The sequence below is a fragment of the Gopherus flavomarginatus genome, chromosome 2 (assembly GCF_025201925.1).
Source record: "Gopherus flavomarginatus isolate rGopFla2 chromosome 2, rGopFla2.mat.asm, whole genome shotgun sequence".
NCBI lineage: Eukaryota > Metazoa > Chordata > Testudines > Testudinidae > Gopherus > Gopherus flavomarginatus.
The window spans coordinates 261,608,421-261,633,037 of record NC_066618.1 but is presented as its reverse complement, the minus strand read 5'-3'; the positions used below and the strand labels follow the sequence as shown (position 1 = coordinate 261,633,037).

General features: G+C 41.1%; 1 protein-coding gene across 4 annotated transcripts in view; it reads right to left on the bottom strand.

Annotated features, from left to right (window-relative positions):
• Positions 1-606: 606 nt before the first annotated feature.
• Positions 607-24,617, bottom strand: part of VPS13B (vacuolar protein sorting 13 homolog B) — a 913,516-nt gene continuing 889,505 nt past the window's right edge. For all 4 annotated transcript variants that reach the window (XM_050940452.1, XM_050940449.1, XM_050940451.1 and 1 more), the window contains exons 57-62: positions 22,929-23,105; positions 21,880-22,050; positions 14,722-14,898; positions 11,611-11,713; positions 10,688-10,937; positions 607-2,947 (exon numbers count right to left, since the gene is read on the bottom strand). In XM_050940452.1, the coding sequence (XP_050796409.1) occupies positions 2,699-2,947; positions 10,688-10,937; positions 11,611-11,713; positions 14,722-14,898; positions 21,880-22,050; positions 22,929-23,105 (1,127 nt within the window). In that variant the 3' untranslated portion in view covers positions 607-2,698. The remainder of the gene's footprint in view (positions 2,948-10,687; positions 10,938-11,610; positions 11,714-14,721; positions 14,899-21,879; positions 22,051-22,928; positions 23,106-24,617) is intronic.

The window sequence follows — 24,617 nt, the reverse complement described above, 5'->3', positions numbered from 1 at the left end:
TCGCCATTCACACACATCATACGTAGGAGAGGCTGATTTATGTGAAGTTACCACATATGTTTCCGTACCTGCCTTCACAGAAGGGGGAGAAACAACCTTCTGCCAAATGCAATACATACACTAGCTTCTTTCATTGTAGATGAGTGTGCAATATAAATATATTTGCCAGAGGATGAGCATAATTCAGGAAGAAAATGTCAGCATAATCCCACCAATATTGGTTTGACACTTCAAAAAAACCGCTGTCTCCTCCCATATGTTTTACAGGTGTGTTTTGCATGTTTTTGATATTCAGCCAATGTTCTACTAGGTGAACAGCTTATTCTAGTTTGGGTTGTGACTATGACGCAGTTTTGAATCAGTACATAGAGTCATAAAATTCTGTAGCACCTGTTTTTGCCAGCTCTAGTCATCAGTCTTTACTTCAAAAAATATTAATGTGAATTTCAAACTGTGTTTCATGGTTGGCTGCATTTTCTGGGGTACAGCAAAGCCCATTATCTTACTGGGGGTTGATCACACAGAGATTCAGTGTCACTATTATAGTCAATGTTCTGTTCATTAGATTGTAATCACGTGACTTGTGTAGCACACAGAAACCAAGTATTGTAGGAATAGCTTTATTAACTTTAAACAATCCTGTTATATTATAATTTATGCATCAGTATGTAAAATTAGCAGTAGTAAACTATTTCCCATAAAAGATTCAGGAATGAACAATCTATTTATTTACATTTTTAAATAGTGTCATTTAAAGGCAAACAATGACCAAGTAGCTAGCTGACTGTATGAAATGTTAATAATGGATGGGTTCATTTCACATTCAGCAAAGGGCTATTCAAATCCCGGGCTTCTTCCTTATTAGTACACAAGAGACATGAATTCCAGGAGTAGCTTCAACAAAGCAGAACTCATGAGAAATGCATAGCAAATAATACATTCTTATTGTATGTCCATTTGGTCATATAAGTGATGTATAGGAGATGCTAACATAAGTAAATGGCATTTACTGAACACTAAGGGCAATGATCTGACTTGACTCCTGTTTTAGTTGTTGGTTGTATTCAGGTACATCAGGAATCCCCACACAATAAGTTAGTTCCTGTGCTGAAATTCATGGTCAGAAGGAGAAGAGTCATGGGCAGAGTTTAAAGTAGAAGCTCACAAAAGCCAAGAAACTGAGTCACGTCAGCTTTTCCTATTTAAAATGAAAATTGCTGTAGGTGTGTTTGCTCTGTGATGACAGCAGTACAAACTATAACACAGATTTGAAAATAAAGGGTAAAGAACAACTTGAAAAGCACATTTCTGTCTAAAAGCTTTTTACCTAATATTGTTACAAGTGCCATCTAACACTGATGTCATTGATATTGCTATTGCCCTTTGTAAGCCTGCTGCTGGCAGTAGCCATCTTGCTGACAGATAGTGGTTTGCACCGGGCTCCAATACTGCAGTTTTCATACAACTCTGTCTTTCGACCTATTTCACAGTTGTTACATGAATTGAGAAATGAGTCTAACTCCAAGAATTTTCCAGTTGCTCTGCTGTGCAAAATAAGGTATAATTTCTAGGCACACGTAGTTCTGTATGGTCTGATGTAATACATGACTTCTCAGTCCTGATTCTGAATTTCCTGGTTTCTGACATTTTAGAGTGATAAGCAAAAAATGAATTACAGCTGGCCAAAGTAAGGAAGTGCTGTGGGTATGGTTTGGAGAGTCCAGAAATAGTAGAGCCTATCAAGGTGAGCTACGGATAAAGCTTAGCACTTGGGTTTAAAAGGAGCAAGGTGCTAATGAATTTTTGGTACATATTAATGAGAATAAACACAGCTCCTAAAGCTTTTTAAAATGCACATTACTGGACTCAAAATTATAACTGCTCCTGTTTCCCTGACATAATTACATATTACCAACTAATCCCCAATGGTATATATATCAAAAATGCTTATGACATTTTGATTGGTGGATAAAATAAGTTTTCTGTATACAGACAGTTTCAAAAGTAAATTAATATTATCGTTTCCATTTTGTTCTTCAAACCACACAAAGGCACTAGTTTACATTAAGGACTAATGTCCTGCAAAATTTCAGTCAAATAAAGGAAGCTATTTTAAGGTTAGAGTGGTGCTAAAACCCAGCTGTTGCTAGTAACTTAAAACGGTCACACCAGGTCTATCAGATTTAGTAGGGGAATATGTTTTGCTTCAGTATGTAGACATTGGGGTGGAAAAAGTTTCAGCCTTCAGGAAGTTTTTACAACTGAGTTATAAGCCTTGCTTATACCAGGGACTGGCAGACCCTAAAATATGATATAGTGGGCACAAATATCTATTTTTGGTGTGTGCAAAAAATGTCTCAATGAATAAGATTTCCCTTGTCTTCTTTCCTCTTATTTCTGCTAAGAGAAAGAACAAAGGATTTTCATTCAGTTACCACCTTTCCCTTTGGTTGAATATCTGTTTGTTAGGGTGGTTATTTTATGCACCAACTCTGCTTTCCTCCTAGTGCTAACATCTTGCATAGAGACCAGGCATCCCAAAGTTGTCTTTGTAGTTAGGTCAGAAAAGGCAGCTTTTAATTTTTCTATCACCCACCACCCCACAAAACTGACATTAGAAAAGTTCACATTAGGTGACTGCATAGAAAGCATGACTTTCAAAATGGTAATGCATAATCATGCTTGCCATAATTTGTTCTTAACTAAATCCCTTCCGCAAGGCTTTATTTTTTACCATAGTGAATTTACTAATGAATACCTGAGCAAAATTTGGATCAACTAGGTACTGATATGTCTTAATTGTGCTTGGAAGGGGCTCTGCAGCTACAACTTGTGATGCTGTTTGTACAGAAGAGTGGCCTGGAGCAAGGTGGTAGGATGTTTTTGTGACAAAATCCACCAGCCGGTTGTATTGTTGTTCAGAGAGTCTCTCTCTAACTCCATCCACCTAAAATCAGATAAATCAACGTTATTATTGGAATTTAAAGTACCTTCACTTACTGTTCATACCCAGCAAACATACTTCTGCATTAGTTTGTTATCAAGCAAAGGCTTCCTATCATAGATCTGTAATGTTGGTGACGTTTCATCCTTTCTGCAGCTCACTATCTCCCACATTTCTGTGACATGTGAGCTGCTTCCCTCTTCTACAGTTCTGGTGGCAGTTCAATGTCCCCTTTCTTCAGCTTCCCACCAGAACTTCTGCCTCTGTGGCAGCAGTTAGGTTTGCCCCAACTATTTCTGTTGCCAACTTGACTTTTAATTCATTTTCTGGGCAGTAATGAACAATTTATAATCTTTCCTCCTCTGCTGCCCCACACGGATCAGGTATCTGGCAGCACGGTGGTGTTAGCCACCCAGATCAGTTGTTGTAGTGTCTCTACTATGGGACTCCCAAGTCCCCCCTCAGGCTGTGCAGAACTGTCCAGCAAACATCAGACTAAATCCAAGTGGGGTTCTATATATGCGGCAGCATTCACAGACTTTTCAGAGGGTAAATTATGTCTTGCCTATTCCCAGCCTGCCGACCATCACACAGGCAGGGCACGGGACTCAGGACATGCCCTCTCCAAAGAGCTGTGACTCCAATCAGGAGCTTCTGAGCATTTCAGGGAAGAAGGATGCAGAGAAAGCTATCTGGCCAGCTCAAGGGGTAAGTCCCACATAAGACCCCAGCCAGAAGGAAAAACCCTTTAAAAGATCCAAACTCATCTCCTACATAAAGATACTGAACTGGGTTCTCAGCTCCCATGCTGGCCAGTAAACAATTCTGTTTTGCAAAAAATTTCAAGGTTTCAAAATTGGTTTTTGTTCCAATGCAGAATGAAAATGAGAACTTTCGAAAAATGAGAGAGACAGACAAACACACAAACAGCCAACAACGCAGTGCTTATGTATGTACCTGGGATGTGTGGGATGGTTCCAGTTCCTACTCTGCCTGATTCAGAGCATTCCAGGTGAATGCCCTAACCATCTCTCTCGCTGACTCCCCAACCCAGTTGGAGCAGTTCATCTTCATATAACTAATTTATTTATTGATTTACTCTGTAGCACAGTGGTTTGGCACTTACCTAGGATGCAGAAAACCCAGGTTCAAGTCTACCTGATTCTGAAGCAGGGACATGAATCTGGGTCTCCTACATCCTAAGAGACTGCCCCCTAACCACTGGAATGTCTCTCTCTCTCTGGTCGTGGCAAGAAGTTCCATCCTGGACATAAGAAACCTTTTTGATGAAATTTTCATCAAAACGGATACGTCCCATGATCCCATCTGATTGCATCTCTGCAATGCAGATGCCCATTCCAAACAAATCTTGTGCTCATTCAAATTCAGAGACTGTCTCCTGTTTGGAGAAAACGGGTAAGATAGTAGCAGAGAGCACATCCATGCCCAAGCAGTCCCTTCTGTCTCCACGGAGTGCCTTGAGAAGGGACTACAAGCCCAACAACAGGTAGAAATGCTCCTTTTGCTCACCGTCATCCCAGAAGTAAGATAGCACATATTTCAGGCACAAACCTTGGAACTGCAGATCCAGTAGCAAAATCAGAGGTGGCAGCAATACCTCTACAAACTCACTATGACCATAAAGACTGTGCCTCCACCTTGATTTGAATGTAGGAAGCAAACTATCCTCCTTCTCAGAAGTTCTGGTAGGAAGCTGGAGAAGAGGGACACTGAACTGCAGAAGAGGGGCACAGCCTATACATCACAGGGAGACACTGAGCTGCAGAATGGGTGAAATATCAGCAAGAGAAGGTGAAATGGATGAAAGTGGACTAATTGGTGAAAGTAGTAGTGAGTTTCAGTTGCCCCCTCAAACTAAGGACACCACCTCATACCTTCTTCCTCCAATCACCCATGTCAAGCAGTCCCATCAAACACGAGTTGATACTGAATGGGCTCTCACCCCAGGATATCGGAGCAATACAATCAGTACTCCTGAGGGAACTCAGTGCCAAAAAATTCTGCACCAAAAAATAAAAATTCTGCACACAATATTTTAAATTCTGCACAATTCTGTGTATTTTATTTGTAAATAAATAAATGTGGAGGGTCCAGCATGGCAGAGGGGAACATAGACCACTGTCTGCACGGATGTGGGAGATCATCCCACAGCCGCTTCCTAGGATATGCACTCAGCGGTGAGGCTGCACCTGATCCTGACACAGCGCAAGGGCCTGGCCTACCTCAGAAACACCACAGGACCCTGCCCCTCCATGCCAGGTGCACCAAGATAGTGAGCAAGAGGGACAGTCTCACATGCACACCCAGCCCTGGCCCCTGAGGGACTTAGTGTGGGGTGAAAGGTTCAGTGTGGGCAACTCGATGAGGGGTCCAGATATGGGGGCGGATCTGGATGCACAGGGGCTTGTTGGGGGTTTCCAGGTGCAGGGGGAATGGGACTCTGCGAGGGGGGTCTGGGTGTGGGAGGATGAAGATGGTGGTGGGGTATTGGTGTGGGGGTCTCAGCAGGGGATTCTGGGTGCGTGAGGCTTGGTGGGATGTGGATCTGGGTGTAGGTGGTTGGGGCTCAGTGGGGTGGGGGTTCCAGGTCCAGGGAGCTCATAGAGGTGGTCCAGATTCGGGAGGGCTCGTTGGGGTGAGAGTTTGAGTGCAGGGTACTCAGGAGTGGCTATGATAGCTGCTAGCTGAGCCTCATAGTCACTGGAACACATGCAAGCTGAAGTGCTGGTCCTAAACTAGGTACTGAATCCTTCAGATGACGGACAATTCCAAGAAATGTCCACATGGGTCTTCCTATCTGCTCCACAAAGCCTCAAGTACTCAAGAAGATGTCAGCCTATTGGGGTGGGGAGCACACTTTGGACAAAGAACAGTGCAGGAAATGTGGCACTCCATAGATAGGAATGAGAGCCTCAACCTCTTGGAGGTCAGAGCAGTGAAGCTAGCCCTAGGAATATTCCAGAGCCCTCTCATGGGCAATCACATCCTAGTCCAATTGGACAACCATCACCACCACTGGGGAGTACATCAGCAACCAGTGGGGAGCTCAAAGCTTGACAACTCACATGGGAAAGCATTAACTGCACTTGGATTATTCTTCAAAGTGATTAGGACTACACTGGCCTCCAGATGGACTTCAACACTAATGGCCTACTTCTCCAGCTAATCATGGTTTACCTCATGCTATCAAGAAAAAAAACAGATACCCCAAGCTGGAATTTCAGCTATTCTGGATTTTCTAAAGGACATTATGGAAAGGGACTATAGCACAGCAACATAGCACATACATCATCACCCATAAGTAGTGTCTTACATTCCAAAACCTTGGGCTCTTTAGCCAAAAATCTTCAAGTCTCAAGAGTTCTCAGAGCAATAAAATTGTCTAAACCTGCAGTAGACCAATGTTCCTAAGGGGGATCTAACTACTTGTACTAGAAGCCCTAACCACTCACCCCTCTGACCATTTACAGTGGTCATGCCTTTCTTTCTACCTACCTACCTGTCTACACCTGCTTCTTAGTTGCTACGATACATGCTGGATGAGTCTCATAATTAGCAGGTCCATCCATATCGAAACCACCTTGTGTGTGCCATGATGACAAAGTGGTTCTAAAGATTCTGGAAACTTTCTTACCAAAGGTGAATTCCTCTTTGCATGCTTCACAGGAAGTGATCCTCCCCCCATTCTGTTCAGAGCCATGGCAGCCTACTGAAAAGGTGTGAGGATATACAAGAGCACTAAAGATCTCATCATAGGCGATTCCTCAAGGTCAAGGATGATATAATTCATGGATTATCCATTTCAAGTTATCTATGGGTCCACAGATGGGCCACAGCTTCTGCCACATTGCAGACACGTATTTCTGAGCAGGATGGGTGAATCTGAGATATTGGTTCGAAGCATAGTGTGCTTTCTCTGTTGCTCCTGTTTTTCTGTTACATGTAGTTGAATCTGGTTCTCAAAGTGCTGAGTTCCCTGCTTCAAGAAATTCCTCCATTGTTGTCAGTCCTGGGCTATACATTCCTACAAGTTAATGTCAACGTTGCATTTTCTCAAATTAGCCTTCAAGACAGCTCTATAGCATGTTTTCTGCCCTCTTCTAGCATGTTTGCCTTGGCTGAGTTGAGAAGAGAAAATTTGTTTTGGCAGTCTAGAATTGGGCATCTGAACTACATCCCTACCCAGCGAAGTTGATGATAATCATCACCTCGATGCTTGTGATATTCGCTTACGAGAGGATGTTAATGTTAATGCATCTATCAGCTCATTTAATTTGAAGAATCTTAGGCATACGGCATTGATGACACTTCTCCAGTGCCATAAGATATCTCTTATGTAGTCCACATTTCAGCCCCATAGAATAAGGTGGAGAGCACAACAGCTTTATAAACCAGAAGTTTGGTTTTAATTCTAATGTCACAATCTTCAAAACACCCTCTTTCTCATATGACCAAAAGCTCAGCTGGCACATTTGAGACAATATCAGATACTTCTGCCCCATACAGCACTGCAGGTTGTACCACTGTTCTATACAGTTACGCTTTCAGTCCCAATGACATACTGTAGTGGGGTGGTTACCTGCTCCAGCCCTGGCAGGGTTAAAACCAGCCCTGGGAGAGAGTTGGAGGGTGAGGAGAACAGCCCAGGCTGAGTGGGAAGCATGCTTAGCTGCTGCCACCCCTCAATTAGGGCCCAGCTGGCCCTATAGAAGCTTGAGCCAAGAGCTCAAGCAAACACTTTCTCTCTGTCTTTAGAGGGAGAAGGGCCTGACTGCTAGGGAGTGTACCTGGGTACCTAAGGTGGAAGGCAAGAGGAGCTGGGGAGCTCTGGCCTGGAAACCCCCCAGGCTGCAGGCCTAGGGTAAGGCCATCTGGGTACTGGAGTTGCAAAGGGGCAGCCCATGGGTAGGCAGAGGCAGCAGGTCCCTTTGCCTGTGATGAGTGGCTGATGCACTGCAGTCTGCCCCAGTGAATGGGGGCTAAGTGATGACTGGCAGTAGCCAAGACTGAGGCGAAGTGGGGATAGTGGGTGGGGGTTCCCCAGGGAGGGAAGACCCTAAGACTGAGGGGTTACTGCCAGGGGGCAGCGCCCCAGATAACAGGGCACCAGGTCTGGGAGCGACACAGGGGCCAAGCGGTAGTGGGACACCAACCTGGAGAGGGCGCCCCAATGGCTGGAGAGCTAATTCCCTGAGACCACCAGCAGGAGGTGCCGCAGGGGTGAGTCCACTCCCTTACACATATGTTTGTCATACACAATGCTGAGAAGTTATTCCACACTCTTTCAGCACTCCTCAGTCTGGACTGTACCTCACATTCAAGCTTGCCGTCTTCTGTAACCCACCCACAAGGGAACTTGAACTGATCAATCTGGTTGAATTTTACTCCATTAATTTCTATATCCAGTTTTCCTGCAGTACCTCTACTGACCCATATGAGCTCAGTTGTCAGGGTCAGCTCCAGGGGTTTTGCCGGCCCAAGCAGCCAAAAAAAAGAAAAAAAAAAAAGCCGCCATCACGATTTGCGCCAATTCAGCGGTAGGTCCTTCGCTCTGAGCAGGAGTGAGGCAGCCTCCGCCAAATACCTTAAAGTGCTGCCCCGCTCCGGAGTTGCCGTCCCAAGCACCTGCTTGATAAGCTGGTGCCTGGAACCGGCCCTGTCAGTCGTAGTGATTTTCATCTCATGCCTGCTCAGCTGATCATACCACTGATTTCACTATGTCCTTTAGGTCTTCTTTTGAGGATGCCCTTATTGCTATGGTACCAAGTATCAGAGTGGTAGCCGTGTTATTCGGTAGCCACAAAAACAACCTGAAGAAGTGGGGGGATTTACCCACGAAAGCTTAGGCCCAAATAAATCTGTTAGTCTTTAAGGTGCCACCAGACTCCTCGTTGTTCTTATTGCTATGTCATCTGCATATAGCAGCTTCTCACCTTTTCCCATTGGGATCTTCTTCCAGCAGGTGTAGTCAATCAGTACTAAACAGCAGCAGACTGAGGGCCAATTCCTGATGCAGTCCAGCTTTCATTTCACAGGCAGGGCCAGCTCCAGGCACCAGCGAAGGAAGCAGGTGCCTGGGGCGGCTAATAGAAAGGAGCGGCATTCCATCTAGTATTGGGGTGGCACGTCCGGGTCTTCGGCAGCACTTCGGCGGTGGGTCCTTCACTCCGTCTCTTCTTCTTCGGTGGCACTTTGGCGGGAGCTCAACTGTTTGGATTTTTTTGCTGCTTGGTGCAGCAAAAAAGATGGAGCCGGCCCTGTTCAGAGGGGCTTGTTCCAAAATATGTTCAGATCTTTGTTTCAGGTGGAGTATATAGTACACTCTATATAGTGCATTCACTATAGTTTTTATATCCTCAAACACTCCATATTTCGTCAGCACGGTTGTAAGCATCCTTCTGTCCACATTATCGTACACCTTGTTTGTGTCTATAAAAGCCAAGAAGCTATCCTATTGGTACTCTAGCTGCTGCTCTGTTGTTTGCTGAATTACAAACATGGCATCAGTGGCTCCTCATCCTTTCTTAAAGCAAAACTGTTCTTGTTTGAGGAGTTCTTCCACCATTCGTCTAATCCTAGCGTCCAAGATGTGTTCCAGTATTTTCACTCCATGCAACAGTAACTTTATCGCTTGATAGTTTCCACAGTCATGTATCCTGCCCTTATGTATTGGGACCAAGATAGACTTGCACCAATCTCTGGGGAGTCTCTTGCCTGCCATACAGCTTTAATCACTCTGCTCATCCATTTTATGCCTCTCTTATCCAAGACTTTCACCAAGTGCACTGTCACTTCATCAAGTAAAAAAAGTATCTTACAAAAACCATGGAACTAACAAGAATGAAATCCCAGTCCAACTGGAATCACTCCCCAAACTCCTATTGACTTCATTTGGGTCAAGTTGTCACCCATGGTGCTCAGCTTCACTATTCTCTGCTTTTTCAGTGTATTCAGTTTCCCCTTCCTTTGTGTATACACTCTCTGTTGGGATTGTGAGCTCTTTGGGGCAGGGAGCTTGTCTTTATATGGGTCTATGAATTACTTGTTGGTGCAATATAAATAACAATACTGATATCCATGTTTGATTCTGACAATGCCTCTCATTCAAGAATTGGATGATGAGACTTGATGGTCAGGCAGAACTTGCTCAGTTTAAGTGATGATTTGCAGGAAAAAGAGAAGGGAGTTGCAAGATTGAGTACAAGAGGATAAAAGCAACCTAATAAAACCATGCTGCTCAAATATTCTTAAGTGAAAGTGGCTTGTTAGGGTTAGGATTAATAGATGAACCATGCCCTAACAATGTGCATTTAATTGCTGAACTGCTATGTTAAGCATCTAATAGAATTTGGTTTAATTTTTTTCAGTGTAAATTTGCAGGAGCAGCCCTAATGTTCTGAGCAATAAATACACATACATAGCTTCAGACATTAGAACCTCTTATTCAGAGAGTTAATGTTGGCTAAATTACCCAGTTTATTCCAGAAAAGCCTTGTGGTGGATACTGAAATTTAATCTGGATAATGACTGAAGAAGGCAGAAGGGAATGATAGCACCTTTACTACTAAGAAGATTAAAAATACCACTGGCTGTTGTGGGACCTTAATCTCTGACCTCCTGACCCAGACATGAGCATGCCACCAACTGATCCCTACTGATACTCTTGACAAACTCACCAATGCAACTTTATCTTTAAATGAGGATACTACTAAATGTCTTTACCTCCAAATCACAAGGCACTCTTTGTTGTTTGAGCTGCACCTTCAGCAGATTTTTTTGTTGATGGTCTTCTACACACTCAATTTCAGTCACAGGGAATGCCTGCTGCTGTGTGTCTTCACTGACACTGACCACAAATAGCACCTCTGATGTAAGCAGCAAGCATCCTTCATGCTCCTGGCCTGATCCACTCACAATAATCACGTCCAGTGCCATATGGACCTCTGGCCTTCCTAGAGACTGAAGCATTTTCCTGTTTAAAAATAAGTCGGTATTAGAAATTGGATGTGTGAAGTAGTAACTCACTTTTGTTCTTCCAGGTTTTCACTTAAGATTGTAGCTGCCTGCCACCTAAAAATACAAGATAAGCTTCGGTTTGTTTTCGTTAAAATCACTAATACCACATTTCCTGCAATACTCATGTGTAAGATTTAAATACCAAGGTTTCATATTTATTCTGTAGAGTTTATCATAACTCCTTAATGATTTGCTGCAAAACTGACGTAATAACTTCATGGCTATTCATAATTACATTCACCTAGGTCAACCAATTTCTTATCCCAATAGAGAAATCACCCTGAGAAGCTGGATCCAAATCCAGTGCAGAAAGTAAACCTATCTTCAGTGACAGCTATTTCTGGAGATGTGCAGTATTTTTCTTGGGCTCAGTGCAATGATAAATAAGTAAAAACTTACTGAATGTCATCAAATAAAGATTAGCTCTGCAGTTCTAAAGCTGGAAGCAGATCAGCAGTCCATCATTTCCAGATTGGGTTTCTATGCAGTACCTTTATGTTTAACATTCCTAAATAAACTGCTGTAACTCAGCCTTTCCTAGGGAAGAAGCCTGTTAAGTTGACCAAGAGCCAGAACCTATTAATAAACAATGTGGATGTAAAAATGAGCAAGTGTCTAAATAATTTTACCAGACATATTTGACGTGGCTGTTTGCAGCCTGCTCAACATTTTGATCCTTTGGATGATAGCGCTGTTTGGGAAGCTGAGAAAGTCCAGCTCCATGCAAAATACCTGTGGTAAGAGAATTTTAGATTTTTACTAGTTATTTTCTGGAAAACAGTTACATGTTGCAGTGATGTCATCTGTTTAGAGCGGTTCATAAAACAGTGCAGATACAAACTGATGTCACATTTTTGGAAGTTGTAATAAAGATAATTCATTGACCATTACAATGCAATAGCTGTGCATTTAACCCTTAGCAAGAAACAACAACAAAAATGAACGTACTAAAGGTCAGTCACACACTAGCAATTCAGAGAAACATAATGCCCTTGAGAGCCATCATTCCAAAATGGGCTAAGACACATCATTTACAATTTACATATAAAAAGCCAAGACCACCATTAACTTTCTTGTTTAGAATTAAAATACTTACACATATGTGCCACGATTGGTAAAAATTAGAAGAAAAGTTTGCCTAGGTACAGCATTTAAATGTTAAGTTACTTAATCCAGCTGTTAAACATGGATCAATATACATTTATGAGATCTCCTGGGGCATCTGCTTTTATTATAAGTTCTTCTTAGTGCCAGCACAGAACGAAGACTACAAGAAGCAGTTAAACAGGTCTCCAAGTAGACTCTCCAGAGCAGAAGATGATACAGCATGTGTGCTTTCTGGTGGCTTGTAAATTTTTATAAATGAGGTATTGTCATTAGACCAAGAATTACTTGTTTGTAAAAACTTCATTGATATAATAAATTCTTTAACAAGAGTGACAGAAACTAGGTTAAGAGTTGAGGAGCAGTGTAACAAGGTATAGTGCTGAGCCCTTCAAACAACAGAGGAAAATGATTTTGTTAAATTAAGCACACCAATAAAGCAATAGCATTTTTACATAGGGGTGTCAGTAACTTATATTCCTTTTTATAAAATGGACAATAATTTAAACATAAAATGGATAATAATTTAAACAAAACATCAGTATTTGAAAAATACTTTAATTTTTAACACACATGTTGATGCTAATACTTAAAAGAAGCTTCCCACTTGTAACAATTGGCTTACCCAAGTTCTCAGCATTATGCAAGTGAAAATGTCATTTACAGATGGAGAGAGAACATGTGTTTATTTCTGTGTGGTCCCCCACCCCAGGGTCCCTCCCAAGAGGCACAGACCCAACTTCCAATCCAGTTGTGGCTGAGAGTTATTCTAACTGTTGTGTGTTTCTCTCTCACGCACTGCCATTTATTATTGATATAGTTTTTATGTCTTTCCCTGGCTAACTCTTTCTGTCATATGTTCATGGAAAACATGATGTGTTGTATACAATATCTGCAGTGAAAACTGTCCCTCTGCAGTTATGGATTTCTTGTAGTTTGATAATGATTGTACTCTGGGCTTAAAGTAACCTAGAAACAATGATTCTACAGTTAACAAAAAGAACATTATTCCCACAACTTAGGGCCAGATTCTGATTTCACTGACATCAGTTTTACACTTGTGGAATGCAGATTTCAGAGGAATTACTCCAGAGCCAAACTAGTGTAAGAGAGAGAAAATCAGGCTCACAATATTGTAAAACCATTGAAGAAGAGATTGAGCTGTACACAAGCCTTTTTACCAACTGGATATAAAAAAGATTACCAAGCATGTTTGCTTGTCATTTAATTATTTACTATCTCCAGATTAGGTCAGGGAGGTGTTCTGTGTGTAAAGAGAAGTGTGGAGATAATTTTTCAAAATTTCGACTCTAAGGTAACTCCTCATATTCCACTCATGAATAACTTTGGCTTAATGCAGGAGTTCTCAGACTTCATTGCGCCGTGACCCTCTTCTGACAGCAAAAATTACTACACGACCCCAAGAGGGGGGACCTTAGCCTGAGCCCCACTGCCCTGGCTGGGGTATATGGGGGAGGAGGGGGAAAAGGGGTGTGGCAGCAAAGCCAAAGCCTGCATCCCACCACCCCTGGTGGGGAGACTGAAGCTCAAGGACTTCAGCCCCAGACAGGACGCCTGTAACCTGAGCCCCACCACCCAGGGCTCAAGTCTTTAGGCTTTGGGCCTGAGTGGTGGGACTTCAATTTGGGCTTGGGCCTTGGGTGGTGAGGCTCAGACTTCAGCTTCTGCCCCAGGCCCAGCAAGTCAAACGCCAGCCCTGGTGACCTCATTAAAAAGGACTCGCAACACACTTCGAGGTCTCAACTCACAGTTTGAGAACTGCTGGCTTAATGAATCAGTATATCAAGAAAAAGAGGAGAATGCGCTCGGATTAAAAGAACCACTCCAAAAGTCAAAAAAATCATTTAAAAATTGCTTGAGGTTAACTTAATGACTGATTTGTCGTCAATGTGTATCTTGTTCCCTTTTTTTAACCCTTTAGTTTTGGAGCTAAGGATTCATGACACCAGAAGGAAATGCTATTAGCAAGTTTAGATCATTTCATGGTACTCTTTCACATATTTTACTGGCCCAAAGTGCATTTAGCTAGATTTGAAAGGATTTGCCATAACTACTGCTAGTGCTTAATCTACTTCGCATGCCTATCCCTCTATCATAAAGTTGGGGTTACCAGTATATTCAAAACCAGAATTCAATTCCCTACCCGGAAGCACTACAATTTAAATGGGATATTCCCACTACATAATTTTTTTTTCCTCTCAGATTCTTTATTTAAAGAAAACATAACTCTCTGTTTTCTGTAACAGATCAAGCACCCACAAAAAAATGCTCTAATTCAATCTATTATTGCTGCATTACATTTACTGTTGAAATGTCTCTTGCAGCACATATGTTTCTGTAACTAATTCCCCTGGCTTCCAAAAATTACTTCATAGTACATTCTATGTTTCTGGTGCCACACAAGACTGTGATCTCAATGCAAGAGAGCATGACAGGATGACTTTTAAGGGAGAAAGACAACATTTACAGCAATTTAACTGTAGTATTTTAAATCTTTTTGCAAGGAAAATAGCTACTGATTCATATAAACAGACACGGCAGGCTGTATTTCATGACCAAATCTTAAGAATATTCTTTAAAGTTAATACTGAGATCTCAAAATTATTGAAACTCACCATAGCCTGTCTGGGAGACAAGTTCAGCTGCTCCTCCAATTGGCTTAGTAAACACTCCCATAATTCCTTTTCCTACACCAGAGATAACACCTTTGGCCTTGTGCCCTGCCGAAGCTTGGGCCTCAGATATTTTCTGAAAATTCTGCATTGGCTGATCTACAATACCAGCAATTGCTCCTGCAAAAACAAGAGTTGCCAATATTTAATGAAGATTAAAATCCCAGAGGAAGATCAAATCTGAACATTGGAAAATAGCTTTGTTTGGACTAAACATTGCACTCCACCCTCTGCTACAGCTATTTAGCATACATTTACCAGTTATCTAAACAGTATCTTCGCTTCGTTTAGACTAAACCTCTGCTTCCCCCTCACATGTCTCACTCTTTAAACCTTTAAATCACTTAACTTCATAATATGTTCTTGTCTTTCAACTACTTTTTATTAAATGCCTTTGCTGACTTGATATAATGTAGTTCACTCTATATGTGGCTTCTGGAAATATTGGGAGTGGAATAAATATCTACTAGTTTTGAAAGACTTTTAGCAGTTATAGAATTGAGATTTTCATGTAAGCCTGCGATTGACTTCAGGAGAATAAAAACTGCTTGCATTCAATAGATCATTTTTATATTCTCTTCCACTGCCAGAAATGTTCATAAGCTAATGCAACTTTTGATATACTACTAAGATTAGTAGAATTAGACTTTTGGACTTTTTGTTACTCTTTTGTTAAAACTACCATATTTTACTTTAATGTGCGTGGTTCAAACTTTTACAAGTGACACAATGACCTCTCCAGCTTTTAGTATCAACAGAGGACTCCAACTTAAATCTTCCTAAATGTAAACAGGTATGTGAGGTGGTACATTTCTTTGATCTTGAGTTTACTCAAGCCACTTACCACAGACATGTCTCTAGTTATTGTAATTTTGATAGATAAGCTATTTGGAAATCACTAAGAGTACAATGATTGGACAAAGTGACAGGGTGCTAGTTAGATAACATCAATTAGAGAATGGGCTGCCTGATCTAAAGTCCTTTGCTCGCTGCAAAGCAATTCACCCGGGTGCAAGTTTGCAGATCCCTCAGATAGCTCTCAGTTTGCAGTTCCTTCTGCAAATATGAAGATAAAGCAGCCACTTAAAGACTAAGAAATTGACTGGAAGTGTTACCCTTATAGCCATGCATTTCTCCTAGAGCATGGAAAACTCTGAAGATCTCACTTTGTATCTGGCACTAAGTGTGCACATTTTTTTTTCATTATACTGTAATTTAATCTTAGTGAATAATAAATGTTTGCAGCATTCACATGGGGGCAAATGCACTCAGGAATAATTCTACTGATTTCAATGGAGTTATATCAGGGGTGCATCTGACCCAATATGTTTACCAGACTGACCTATGCTAGCTAGCCCCTAACTGGTTTTTAAATGATCTTAAGAAATGGCCACTGGATTAATGAAGGAGCTGCTGATTTTGAATGATGAGAACTGGTGTATTTTCCAAATAACAAATGAGACTGGGGAAAAAGAACGTTCAAATTTTCCCCTATTCTTGTTCTCTAAAACACTGTATCCCCAAAATGCATGTAATATGAAAGCACTGTAAACCTTCCTCCAGTTACACACACTTCTTCCACCTTTTATCTGTACTTCATTTCCCAGAAAAATGTGTTTGTATTGCTGCCTCCTTGTTTGTAAGAGACCTGCCCACTGTTGTGAACACTCATCATATCTTTCATTTCAGTCACATTTTTAACTCTTTGTATTATAATGCCAGGCTATGAAGCTTCCTTAACTATATGCTGTGGAAGAGATGTACTTTTCAATTCAGTTCCATTTCATTAATCCTTAACAGCTGCTCATGCTTGTTGACTTCAAAATACACCAACACCCCACTGCATATACAGGAGCTGTTCTTCCATTCTTTGCTCTTGTACAACTGTTAACACATCGGAAGAAACAAAATAATTCTTTGTGTAGTACTAAGTTCCAGTATTATGTGACTTCATGACCTCTTTCACCCAACCTACAGAGGTCATGCACTGCAACTGCACGCTCAGAACAGAAGTTACTGCCTTATTAAATGTAATCCACCTAAATCCTTGCACTAGTAAATTAATTACTGTAATACACTTGAGCAATGTTATAAGGTAATAATGAATAAGAGCTTACTCCAAAGAACTTGTGGTGTGCTGCACACACTTCTCTGATGAAATCAGGCCCAGAGGACAAGACAGCAGAATGGAAACTGCTTTGACTATGATACATAAAATTATTATTTATATCGTGCCCAAGACAATACTACCACAATCCATATAATAAACAACAGTACTCACATCTAACTGACTTTTGGTACCTGTGGTTGGGTCTCATCAAGCTTCCCCAGAGAAATGTAGGGGAGACTTCCTTTTGGGGGTACTCCCACTTCCATGGGGCAGGTGGACCCATGCAGCTCCCATCCTCCCTCAATCATGTGGTCTCAGGAAAGGAAGAAGTTCCCAGGGCACAGCAAGCCCAGGAGCAGAGACTTGCCTCAAGCAGAAGCCAGAATCAGCAACACGGCTAGAGATGCACACATGAAGCCTGTCTAGGTCTCTCCAAATCTCCTAGTACCTGGAAATGTGCAGAGAAGACTATCCTCTGAGGGCAGCTGGCCCTATGTGGCTCTATCCCTCCCCATTCATATGTGGTTGGCAAAAGCAGCAGCTTCCAGGGTGGAACCAGCCCAGGAGCACAGATTTTTTACCAGCAGGAGCATGGAGGAAGCAGAGGTTCAGTTAGGGTCTCCATTACAGCTCCTGGACAATGGTGAGGTCATCAGAACTACGACCTCTGTAGTTTGTACCTTGGACATCCCTGGCCCCCATTTATTGTCTGTTCATTCCAACTGCCTCCTGTTCTCTTTCACAGGCCCTTCATTGCCAGGCCACTCTCCTGTACTCCCAATACAATAAAAGCAAACCCCATTTCCCTTCTTTACCACACCAAAAAAATTGCACAACCGCTATGACATCTGCCAACCATCAACCTGATTACTCTGCTTTTATACTGTATCCCTGCTGACTGAAAAAAAAAGTGGTATTTTTATAACTACAAAATGTGTGTTCAGGGCAAGTCGAAGTTCCTTGCCAGGAACAAACAGAACATTCCAGTGGAACGAATGCTCAGAGTGATGAACAGTGTTTGGAGTGAAGAGAAAAGTCAAACGGCATAGAATCTATGTAAACTGTTCTTTTGCTCATAGTGAATGTTAATGCCACTTGTTCTGTGTTTCATTCAAGATACATTCATTTAGATCAATATGGTACAGGAAAAAATCCTCCACTATGAAAACAATGCATGTGTCGCTACTGAGTCAAAAGCTGGCAGTACAGACATAAGCGTACTTTTGTCAGTTGTGTGACACAAGTGTTCTGGTTTCTGAAAACATGTCAGAAAGTGGTTGCCTTGCTGCAAACAACATGTGCTTTTTTACTGAAATGAACAGGCCAGCTTGTGAATACGGTTAAGCATGTGCATAAATATTTGCTGGATTAGGATTTTAGATGGCAAGATCTTCAGGATAGGGACTGTCTCTTACTTTCTTGTAGGTACAAAGCCAAACATAATGGAGCCCTGATCCCAATGGATGCAACTGTAATACTACCGCTATTATGGTGAATAATAAAGTTTAGAGAGACAAGGTGGGTGAGGTAATATTGTTTATTGGATGAACTTCTTTTTGTGAAAGAGATGAGCTTTTGAGCTTACACAGAGCTCTTCTTCAAATCTGGGTTGTCTGTAATGGAAATCACAGCTTCCAAAAGCCAGGTTTTACACATTGTCTAACTACAAAATTATTAGTTTGTTCATGCTACAGTCTACTAATACTACTAAACAAGATTGCTTGCTAGCATGAAGTATAGCGTGAGTGGAGTGTACAGTCCTCCTTCAGTTTTTCTGAAAAGTCTGTTTCGCTAGGGTTAGACAGCTGTTCAATTACTCAAAAATGTTCCATTTCATAAAAAGGAGCTGATTCAATACAGTGTCTTTCACCAGAGCCAACATTTTTGAAACTGATCCCATAGCATCAATATTCTCTCTCACATAATTATTAGTTTTTATTTAATGCATGATAGTGTGATGAATGCTACACAAAACGCAAAAGATGACATGGCCCCCTGCACTGAGGAGTTTATAATCCAAACACCACAATCTACACTTTTCTATTTCATACACTTTTATATTGAGATCTATAACAGAAAAAATGCCTAGACTCTTTTGATATCAAAAATATAACAGAAAACACCCAGCAGTCTCCTTGTAACTAGAAAATAAGAAAATTGCGAGCCAGAGATAACAATCAAATCAAACAACACCCTGGCAGTGCTTGAGTCATTTAAAACTAGACAGAACGAAGCACTTAAGAATGCACTGTGGGGAACAACTTGCACTGAGAAGGAGACAGAGTACATGACTTTGGCCCTGATTCAGCAAAGCACTTAAGCACGTGCTTAAGTGCTTTGCTGAATTGGGGCCATAATGAGCTAGATTGTCAAGCAAGCTAGGTGTGCAAATGTGCACTCATTTTTTTCTGTGCAATTACCACAAATACATATGTAAATCAGATAATTGTGCACACATATGACTAAAACTGGCTATTTGCATATGCAATTACCCAAACGGTCTGCACATTTGGGGTGACTGGAACACATATTATGCTGCTTTGATCATCTCATCCTATAGGTCTTTTCCATGTTTTTTTCATTTCTATTAATCTATGCAATCATCAAAATTATTTCTACGAAGGACCTAGAAATCCCTATCTTTAGATTCATTCTGAATGCTTCCTGCTTGCGAGAGAAAAGAACACAGCAGCACCACTTCATTTCACTTCACTGTACAAGAAAGACACTGGAGGTATTTTTTTAAGCGTTCTATAAATGTGCTGGAAAAGCAAACCAGCGCTGCAGCACTTTACTCCAACCAAATCTGTTTTGGAGAGATTTCTAAAATCCCTAAAACTGAATGGTCAGGGGAGAAATGTCATTATGATGTATCTGTAGCAGCTGGAATTTATGTGTATTATGCACATAACTTAGATGCCTAGTGTTTGTATACTTAATAGGAGAATCAGTCTTTTTGATGTTATCAAGAAAAAATCAAGATTTGTGTCTGATACAATTGTGATGTCTGCTGATTCCTCATTGATACTGACAAGATTCATACTTGTCAATTCCCCTAGAGTAACCACAGGTATTTATTTGGGAGGTTAATTATTTCTGTTGCTAAGAATAGTAGGTATTACTTTAGCAGTGAAGAATTTGTAAACAGAACCATGGAGACAGAGAGTACAAGTTCCTTATTCCTGGGACCGTTGAAATTTTAAAATAAAACAGCGCTGCAACTGCAGTCTAAGCCAACATGTAAACTGCTGCTCTTCTTCCGTATTTTGAGGAACAGCAGCAATTAAAAGCAAGACGTTATTTGGTATTTAGAGGAATACTGTTTAAGTGCAAAATTAATAACCTCATATTTCCAACATAATGTTTGAGTTCTTGGGTAATCAAGTAGGCTCCAGTATTCTAGTTCCTGCTATTTTCATAAACCCAGAAGTATCCACATAACCACTGCAGCCTTTCAAAAAGATATTAGGCTACTTAGTGCACTGTGCCTGGATGTTTGTGACAAGTGTGGTGTAATCCACTGGTATGTGTGTCTTACAGGCCGCCTGTATGAGCCAATCCACAGAGGATATTAGTTGTTACAGCACCCAAGGACAGAGTGCTGGCTCTTTAGCTCAAGTTGTAGCAGCTCATGCTTTTAGCTCTGCAGTTCCCCAGTTCAATCACCTCTGTGTTGGCCAAAAGGGTGGCCATCACATTGGCCTGTGGTCTTATTTGTGACTGAGCTAAGATCACCAAACTATTTCTCACCAGCATCCAATACTAGACTGACGCAAAGTGAAATCTTATGTTCTTCTGTTATGTTCTTATGTTCTTATCCAGCTACTCAACATGACTGCCCCCAGCCCAATAAAAAAACCTCCTCTAAACTGCCTATGATTTGCAATATCTGTACCAGTTTACTATTGGGTAATGGCTACTAATATATGAAATTGCTGCTTCATGCACATCTTCTCTCAGGACACTAGCTTGCCAGGTTACAGGCATTATCAAATGACAGGGCTTCATATCATCTACTGTTTTTGTTTAAAATAATTTTCAGTAACTTAACCTGAACTTGTAACATTTTACCACTTCCTCTTTGGGGCTTTCAGGGTTGTGCTTGTAAATTTAGGAGTTGCGTATAGTCCTGACGATTAGGAACAAGGACAAATCCTGTCAAGCTCATCTCTTCTAACCTTTTGCTCTGGACTGTTTTTCGGTCACTTTGATCTCTAAGGGATTCATACTCCTTCATATGCACTAAGGCACCTTGCCAAAGAATACAATTTGGCATTCCTTTGCTAGTGTGACAAATAGAAATACCCTACAAAATCCAGTTCCTGAATGCTTTAACTAGAAAACTTCCTTTCAGAGATTTTCCAGAGTGGTTTAGTTTTCAAACTTTTATGTAATATTTTGAAATATCCATAGTGATCTTCACCTCTGACCAAACCATTTGGCTGCTTGACTAATATAATTATACCGAGTCAGGCCAATCTGGCTTTCTTTGCAAAAGTAGAATTGTTCATCAAAGTTTACTTGACATTTGCACTACGCTCAAGTGGTTTTCAAACAAAAACAAGCATCTCTGATATCTATTGTGCAATAGAAAACACAATCAGTTTTAGAAAGTTTTCCTATTACTCACTGGAAAGTAAATATCAGAATGATGACGTCTTTGTGCTGACTTGCCTACAAGCCAGCATGCCCAATACAGAATTATTCTTTCATTTTGACTTATATATCATGTACCAATAGAAGTGTTTCACAAGAACAGCATGAGAATATGAATTTATTCTATATCTGCAATTATTATTAACAGGAAAAACAGTATTTAAACTCACCTTAATTCTGGATAAACAGAAACAATATCTCATATAAGTAACTCTGTGGCCATTTAAGAAAGTTTTGGCCTTTGTGTCGCTAACCTGCATGCAACTGTACAAAAGACTGATGAGTAGTTCATAAATATCCAGTACAACTATAGTAAATTGGTAACAATACGTTACCTAAAAGGCTGATGCCTAAGCGGGAAAGCCCCTGTCTCAGTCCTTCTCCCAAATTCTCTGGAAGCTGCCTTCGCCATTCTTCTTGTCTGTTATAATGCTCCTCATCCAGTGACAGACGATCCATATTCCGAGCAAGACTTGTTGCAAGATTGGTAATTGATGTCAGTGTACCTAAAAACACAGTTATATGTTTGAATGTGGATCAGACTGTTTTAGTCTAAGTCCCACTGAAATATCCTTACCAACAGAACAGCAATTCAACTGAATAAGTTGCCCATGTGTAACATACATTTATTATTATTTGTTAAGCAACATCAATGTGCTTCATTAGTGCACATCAGACCTTTTACATTGCCCTTCACCAGGCCAGCCTTACTAGCGACAAGTACAGCTCATCCACATATTCTTCCCTGGTTCCCAAACTATTACAAATCTGACATGAGCATAACGGGGATGGATGAAAAGGTCAACCAAGATTCATAAAATGATCCTATAAGAGCTTCTCTTGTATGAATCTGAATTGCTAGCAAACAGCTAATACTTCATTTTCTGTTGCTGACCTTGTTAAGCCACAAGATGGCACTGTTTATGTATCCTTGTAAAAGAAAAGCTGGCTGTGCTTTAAATTCAGATCTGCCTTCACGTCAAAATGTACTTACAAAAGTTATGACAACTGCATCTACATTTTTTTTAGAAACAATAAATATGATGAGGCAACGTAGTGTAGAATTTCTTATGTTTAGCAGAAGTACTGAACACTTTTAATATTTCTGTAGTTATCATATGGAATAATGGCCAAGCCAATCTTGGTTTCCCCAATGGGAGGTTTAAAATTCTGAAGTTTCTGAAACATTCTAGCATACTGTAGTCAAGAAGTGATCTGTTTAATACATAAGACATTATGTATGAGCTTTGTTATCCTCCCTGCATTTCTTTGCAATCTAACAAGGCAAACAAAGCTGCAGGCAATTTCATTTTAAACTTTAACACATTCTTTAACAATGCATGACAACATGGCAGAAATAGGAGCAATGAAGTGAAAGATCTACCTTTGGAAATGTGTTTAACAAATGATGTTGTTCCTCTGGAAACTCCACTGACAAATGCTCCTGGGCCTCTGGTTAGCCCCTCATATGGGAGCCTAAAGAAGTCAGCTATGCCATTCCCTATACTTCGCACCAAGCTAGCTGGGCTTCCGAGAATTTCTAAAGATCCGACAACCCAGCCTGTGAGGAGAAACAAGACAAATGTTACATTCACTAAAATTGTGGAAGCAGCAGTTGTGAAAAAGTTATTCCTTAATTCCCCCCACACACACTTTTTTTTTTACACTAGAATTCACCACATTATGAACTTCCTCTGAGCAAAACACGGGAAATAACTCATCCACTATGAATTCAGAAATGGCAATCTTTCATACTTTGTAAATCAAAGAAATCCCTTTGGCAAACTCACAAATAGCTTTGGAATGACTTCCTTCCACGAGCCTCCTGTATTTCTGCTAAATGTGTGCGTGGAGAGATGGAGGCTAGATTCTAACAACTAGGAGCAACAGTACTGGAGGCTTAGCTTGTTTTGTAGGCAACATAGTGATTTCTCATCCTTATGTGAGAGAATCATGACAGCCAGTTTACAGCGATTCAATGTACAGACTTATGGGAGCATGGAGGTCAATTGCTTGATGGGGTGTTGGAAACGGGGATGCAGATTTTTGACAAGTGCATGAGAAGTTATTTTTCATCCACCCCAACCCTTCTGAGCTGACCACTTTCTTCTTGAGCCTAGTTCTAGCCAGATAAATGTCTTTTTCTCAGTACAGTTGTGTAAACAGCAATGACATATACATGCTGATTAGATTACTCATAAGGGAGTATTCCTTATGAATATCCCAGGAGAGGTATCTGGAGATCTGGTTTCCTATATAAATACAGGGTTGCCAGAGGCCAGTCTGATGGCCACTGTATAGTGCTCTGTTGTGAGTCTTATTGTAAATCTGCTTTGCAGGTCTCTTCTTTTTCAGGTTGGTGGATTGGCAGGAGGTTATTAAAGAGATGGTGCTGCCATAACTGTTGTTTTCAGCAGCCCATCAAGACTATTTCAGAAACAACAATATAGACTCATTGGAAACTGCCTGCTCTGCCAGTCTCACAATCACAGATTTCAGTTAGGGTTGCCAGAGTTACATGATACATAATAGGGACAGAAGAGTAAAAGAGGGACTGAACTGCTTCTTGTCTTTCTAATGAGGGCCGTGAAACTGCTTTGGTCTCCTTATTCCCACCCCATCATTGTGGGTTCCTGTTCTCCAGATTCTTTCTTCGTTACTCCTCACAGCCATTCCTAAGTAAAGCTGAATCATGAAACTGAGCAGAGAGAAAACGTTACTCATATGAAAGAAATGAATCTCGTGCTATCATTTTAAGCTCCTGGAAAATCTATTATTCTTGCAGAATCTGTCCCCCATTTCAGCTTTGTCAGTTGAGAGGTACAGTACACTACAGATAAAAAGCAGGGATCATAGTGGACATGAGGGAGAGGCTGGGATGGGTAAAAAACCAAACCAAAAACCAAAAAAACCACAACCCAAGTACAGTCAACTGGCAACTCCAGGAGAAGATCTGGAATGAAAACCTTCGGACGTTGGCAAAAGTCCTGCAGTTGCTGCCCTACAGAGGTGTCTCACTGGCAGCCCTCTCTTATTGGGAGCTCTTATTGCTCCAGCATGGGCTTGCTATCTT